General features: G+C 34.1%; 1 protein-coding gene across 1 annotated transcript; it reads right to left on the reverse strand.

Annotated features, from left to right (window-relative positions):
• Positions 1–3,863: 3,863 nt before the first annotated feature.
• LOC101900219 (REPTOR-binding partner-like) lies at positions 3,864–5,638 on the reverse strand. The gene is made up of 4 exons (XM_005188235.2): positions 5,404–5,638; positions 4,327–4,408; positions 4,147–4,268; positions 3,864–4,070 (listed from the first exon to the last, which is right to left on the reverse strand). The coding sequence occupies exons 1-4, from the start codon at positions 5,452–5,454 to the stop codon at positions 3,972–3,974; spliced, it is 354 nt and encodes a 117-aa protein (XP_005188292.2). The 5' UTR covers positions 5,455–5,638; the 3' UTR covers positions 3,864–3,971.
• Between the last annotated feature and the right edge of the window lie 1,393 nt (positions 5,639–7,031).

Below are 7,031 nucleotides of genomic sequence, written 5' to 3' on the forward strand. Positions count from 1 at the left end.
AGTATGGTGGAGGGTATAAAAAGTTAAAAAGCAGTAAGTTCGACCGGGCCAAACTTTGAATACCCTCCACCATTTGGAACGAATTTGGAAATTTAAAAAAAATAAAATCCTTAAAAAGTCCTGTTAAATTTTAAAAATACCGAATATTGCCGTTATATTGGGGTCTATACGACGAGGACCTACATTGGCATTATTCGTCATAAGCCATTACCATATTCAAACTCGAAACTTGAAATAAACGGTGAATAATGTAGCTAAAATCATCAAAATATCGTACATAGGGAGGTACAATTATATCGGAGCTGTGCGAAGACCTGGACCAGCATAGACAATTTTCTGTCACAGGCTATAGCATCCATTACTAACGTCAAATACGATATCTCAAACAATTTCGGTGGGTATTGCAACAGACAGACAGTCGGACATGGCTAAATTTTACGCTGATCAAGAATATATATACTTTGTTGGGTCTGACATGAGTATTTCGAGGAGTTACAAACGGAATGACAAAGTTAATATACCCTCCATAGTATGGTGGAGGGTATAAAAATCAATTGTTGTTGAGAACGGCTGGACCGATTTGCATAATTTTTTGTAAAAACGTTCTTCATACCCCGAGTTAGGTTTTTAAATAATGTTATATATTATTTAAGTTTTAAAGTCTCAAATTAAAACATGTGGCTGAATAAAAAATAAAAAACTATGCACTACTACGGTCCGGCAACGCGGACCGGGCCAGCTAGTAAATACATGCATGTAAAACTACTATATATATATATACCCAATGTAGCCACAAGACTAAGATGGGCCCTTTTCCGAAAAATAAATAAAAAAAAATAAATTATGAGAAGAGGTTTTCTTCCCCCTTAGAAACAAAGATGTCAAATAAGGGCCAAAAAATGGAAAAAGTGTCCAAGACCCCGAAAATAGCTTAAATCATATGATGGTGATACTAAAACGTGATCATTTCTTGCAAGGGTGTTTTTTTTTTTAATTATCAACATAAGGTAAAATTAGTACGAAAAATATGGTTAAAATGTGGAATATACTTGAAATCGGGTTGTTCCCATATCATAACTTCCCAAAGCTATTAAAGGTATCTTGAATTTCTGGAAGGAATTGCCGTCTCTACGTTCAGAGCCATTAAACCGTCTTCCTAAAGCAGCACTAAAACAAGTGTATGCATTGGAAGCAATGTAGTTGTTGTGGACAAAAAATCCATCACTACAAAAACAAAAAAAAAAAAAAAAAACGTTGCTGTGAAAAAGATCTGCCAATAGAACTTGAGTCGAACCTGGAGAGTTTCTAGTGTATAATTCGCATATGCTAATTTGCATTAAGTTCGAAATATATACTACTTTCCAGAGAACGGCCCTTGTAAGCCATCATCCACACCAAATATGCCTGATGAGCCGCTTAACCAACGGCGAAACGCGTCGCATAGTGGTGAGTGTGTGATAGTGTCTATCTGGCTTTCCTTTTCACTGCAAATTTCAGATCATTAAGCTCGTCTCGAAAGAGAAAACAAACACTTAAATCATAAAACATATGATCTTCGCCTTAACAAGGCAAAACTCAAAAATTCAGCCGAGCCTGGCTGTGGGATTTGAACCGCGGACCTCTGTGTGCAGCCAACTAGAAGTTGCCGTCTCTACGTTCAGAGCCATTAAACCGTCTTCCTAAAGCAGCACTAAAACAAGTGTATGCATTGGAAGCAATGTAGTTGTTGTGGACAAAAAATCCATCACTACAAAAACAAAAAAAAAAAAACGTTGCTGTGAAAAAGATCTGCCAATAGAACTTGAGTCGAACCTGGAGAGTTTCTAGTGTATAATTCGCATATGCTAATTTGCATTAAGTTCGAAATATATACTACTTTCCAGAGAACGGCCCTTGTAAGCCATCATCCACACCAAATATGCCTGATGAGCCGCTTAACCAACGGCGAAACGCGTCGCATAGTGGTGAGTGTGTGATAGTGTCTATCTGGCTTTCCTTTTCACTGCAAATTTCAGATCATTAAGCTCGTCTCGAAAGAGAAAACAAACACTTAAATCATAAAACATATGATCTTCGCCTTAACAAGGCAAAACTCAATTCGCTCTACTATTTTGCGTCCTTTATATAAAACTTTTTCCTTTTCCCTCAGATGGATGATAGTAATAATTCTGCCCTGTCGAACTTATTTTTTTTACTTGTTTTTAAAGTAATAAGTAGTATTTGTCATTGAAATTGCGCGTTGGAGACCTCATAATGTCCATATCTTTTATCATAGTATAATTCAAAGACGATTAAACAAATGTCCGGTTCCTTAAATCATATGATGGTTATACAAAACGTGATCATTTTTTGCAAGGATGGTTTCTTCCCAAATTACCAAAATTAGTATGAAAATATGGTTAAAATGTATGATATACTTGAAATCGGGTTGTATCCTTATCCGGGGGTTATGGCCCATATCATGAACTGCAAAAGTGATTTAAGGTATCGTGAAAGTTTTGGAAGAATAGAAATCCTTTTCCCTTTATATTCGGTATTTCACTGATTGCAGTCCCAATGTATTTTGCATTTTGAGTTCTCATTGGACGAATTATTGTCATATGAAAGAAACAGGTCCACTTTTTGAAGTGAACCCCATAACGCTTTTTCGATTATTTTTGTTTGTATAAATGTGTTCGCTAGATGCCAATTTTATACACGAAAGATCGCCATTTAACATCGAATTGAAAACAATAAGAAATGTACACTTCAATATAGAAAAAAAGAAAGGATTGAAAAAGACAAAGAATCTTCAACTGGTTCGCTGATTTTTTTACGCCAAATTTTTAAAGTTTGTCTGTAGAATGTACTATTATTTTGAAATTCGATTTCATTGAAAAATTTTAGATTTTTCTCGATTTTAGAATTTTCATATCTTATTCTCTTCTGAAATGATATTATTCGTATTACCCAATAAATACATAAAATCTATAAATAACAGTTTTATCCGTTGTCGCTTTATACTACCCAAAAAAACTACACATCATATTAGAATTCCAAAAAAAAAAAAAAAAAAAAAAAAACTACAAATGTACATTCGAAAATAGTAAGTCAAAATGGAAAAAAAATCATGCAAAATAAAACATTACTATTGTACATTTTAAAAGTCAAAATGAAAATGTTCTAAATTCACATTTTTACGCGATTTTTTTGGATTTTATGCTTTTCTGCCAAGAGGCAATTCCGAATTTGTCTGAATCGTTAAAATCAGACCGGCGGTCTTTATGTTATAAGCGTAGTAACTAACATAACTTTCTTTTACATATAGAGAGACAGATTTAAAAGTAGGCGCGTTCCTCAGCCCCTAAATAAATACTTACGGTTGGATGGAAAGCCAACAGTATCTCGTGTAATAATTCTCAAACCGATATCTTCATTAATTTCGCAAATATAAGGATTTTAGATGAATCGAAATAGTGGGCGTAAAAGTAGGCGTGGTCAATATTTTTTAAACCTAAACCTAAAAACCTAACTCGGGGTATGACGAACGTTTGTACAAAAAATTATGCAAATCGGTCCAGCCGTTTTCAACTGATTCCGTTACCAACAAACAACAATTGATTTTTATATATATAGAAGAAGAAGATATATATATATATATATATATATATATATATATATATATATATATATATATATATATATATATATATATATATATATATATATATATATATATATATATATATATATATATATATATATATATATATATATATATATATATTAATTTGGTAGTACATTAAATAGTGTACGCGTAACGATAGAAAAAAAATCTAACAATGGAGATAGCGTTAAAAATCTAACAATGGAACGCCAGTATATTGCATATTAACATTTAGGATGAAATATATTATTTATGTATACAAATACTATGGTAGAAACAATGTTTGGTACTTATTTTAATTATGTGATACACTTTTATTTATTAACTATGATATTTCTTGTTTAAGAATTCCAGATTCTTCTAATAACTGCTGAAATCCATTGGGAATGCGTCCTTCGCCCAGTTTATGGCTCCATTGTTTGTACTGAAAATTAGAATATGTTACAGGTACGTCAGAACTGACCCGAACATCAAATCCATAAAATTGTGTACTGACTTACTCGCTCCAATTCCGCTCTCAGGGCTAGTACAGCTTTTTCCCGATCAGCTACCAACTCTTCCAAGTACTGATATCTTAACTTTTTACGAGCACGGCACTCTCGGGCGCTTTGCCTACTACGTTCTGAAAGAATAGACATTTAATAAGTCTCGAGGATCTAGATATGCAAGTATTAATATACCAAGTTTAGCTTTGATGTCGACTTTTTCATTCGAAGCCTTACGTCCTGGTTTGCGTCCTCGCTTTCCTCCTTCCTTGCGTTCCTGCAAATTTACAAAAACATGTATTATTAAACAACCCCTATATCCAGGATGTTGTTTTTTTAACCCCCTTATACTTCCAAAACGAATTTACTGCGTAGTTTACAAATTTGGGCTTAACTCTAGTTTAGTAAAAACTCTTCAATTTTTTCGAAAACTATTTTTTCTTGGGGGACGGACCTGGGACCCCAGATTTTTGACCCGAAAGTCCGGGTTTGAGAACCCGATATATCGTTGGAAAGCTTCTTCTCTCCTCTGGGTATGTTCTACACCGGCTAACGCGAACCAAAGATTTCTGAATTTCATTCTTACGCAAAATATACCTTTTTTTATTGAAAACATAGTTTTAATGAACTGGTTAAAATCGGGTTATGCGGATGGAAAGACCCATATCTCTGGACTCAGTAAAGGTATTAGCACAAATTGTAGCATTTTGGAAAGGTAAGTGTCAGCTATAATTTGGAAACAATTTTGTTGAACCCCATAATGGACCCTTTTTTGACTTTTTGGGGGTTTCATAAAAATCCGGGTCCAAAAAATCGATAATTTGACTATAACTTCCGAACCATGACAACTTACCCCTTTCATGTGAACACTTGTTGGATAGGTATTTCCATAAGCTTTCAATCGATACCCATGTCTATATCGGGTGAGTGGGTCCGGGTCCAGGCGGGGTCTTGATCCCGGACTTTCGGGTCAAAAATTTGGGGTCCCGGGTCCGTCCCCCCAAAAAAAAATAGTTTCCCGGGATCAGGGTAAAAATACCTACCTCTGGAAAAAATTTCGAAAAAATCTAAGTTTTTACTAAACTAGAGTTGTTACCAAATTTTTCCTAAATAAATTTAATTAGACATGTATATGGAAAAAAACATTAATTTATAAAATTGTGTTAATTCTACTCATACAAATCATTTCGTTTTCAACATTTCCACAAAACCCAAGGTTATTAGTTCAGCTACCGAAGTATTGAAGAATTCCCAAATTTAAATTCAACATACCGACAAGTTTGGCTCTTCTGAAATAATCATTTGCATATCTTCGCAATCCATTTTAAGATAAAAATCTCTTTATGAATTAATTATTCACTTATAAACAATGTCCAAAGAAAACGCGTCTTATCATAACAAAACAATCAACACAATAACAATGAAAATTTGATGTTAACTATTGGGGAGAAATCATGGTAGAAAAATACAGGTAGACGCATCAACGCTTGGAAACATTGATATGTCAAAAATTTTTAAATGTTTTTTCAAATATACGTAGATTTGTATATGTTTTCTTTTACGACGTCATTCGGAGGTTATTATAATTCCCGTTTTTCAACAATTTTTACAAATATAAATATTTTTCATTCAACATTTTCACTTCCAAAATTGGTTTGACAGTTCATTGTCCCAGCAGCTGTGTCGATGCGTCTACTTATATTATTCTACCATGGGAGAAATGATATATGGCAAAAATGTCAAAATATGGGGTTCACACAAATGGATATTATTGGTATGTTCACACGAGACTTGAGACGTCACTGGCTTTCTATGCTCTGTTCCGGAACCTGTAGGAATTTACTGGTTTTGCAGTTTTTTTGATATCATAAAAGGAAAATTCTTTGATAGAAGAATACAGGTAGTCGCATCGCCACAGCTACCGGACAATGAACTGTCAAACCAATTTTGGATAAGATATTTTTCAAATTTGTGCAAATGGTTACAAAAATGCATATCAAAACAACCTCCGATTGGTGTCGTATAGGAAAAGGAATACCAATCTACTTATTTTTGAAAAAAAAAAAAAATGGTAGAAGAATGCAGGTATTGGCATCGCCACAGCTGCTGGAACAATGAACTGTAAACCAATTTTGAAATTGAATATTTTGAATGAAAGTTTATTGAACTTTTTAAAAAATTTTAACAAATGATGATATGCATTTGCATTTGCAACCCACGATTTGTGTCATGAAAAACATAGTGTATAAGTTGGATACGTTCCACCAAAACTTCCCTTGCTCCCTCGTTGTAATAAAAAGAGACAAGGGATCCTCTGCGATCACATAGAACCTCTGCGTTCACTTGTCTGTATTTGTATATGTGATAGTAGACAGAAATGAGACCCTCAACGGTCACTCAGAACCATTGCGTTCACTTGTCTAGTAGAAACGAAAGCGAAAGCACACGGCCTCTGTCGCCAACCCAATTACTAAAGGTAATTTGTTATACATGAGAAAAGAAAGAATCCTCAATAAAACACGGAGTCATATTTAGAATTATACTAATTTATCCTTGTTTTATTTCTTGTATATTTTCTTTCTTTTACACACCACACGAGCGAATCACCCGCACCTCACCATATCATCTTACTCACATAATAACTCTGGAGAGTTTTGTTGTCGCTACCGAAGCTATTATCCCCACTCCCCTAAGTTAAACATTGGTCGTATCGAGCCGGATTCGAGCCAAAATTTGCTATCGCGTTTCTTCGTGCATATTAATTTGTTTACTTTTGGTCGAATCGCAATTGCTTTACGCTCGTGTAATTGCTACAAAAAATACAGTCCACATATTATTCGTTGTACTGATTATCCTACGTCGCGGTATCATACATTTGCCTTTCGTTTGAAAACAAGTCA

This window comes from Musca domestica, unplaced genomic scaffold, assembly GCF_030504385.1.
Source record: "Musca domestica strain aabys unplaced genomic scaffold, Musca_domestica.polishedcontigs.V.1.1 186, whole genome shotgun sequence".
NCBI lineage: Eukaryota > Metazoa > Arthropoda > Insecta > Diptera > Muscidae > Musca > Musca domestica.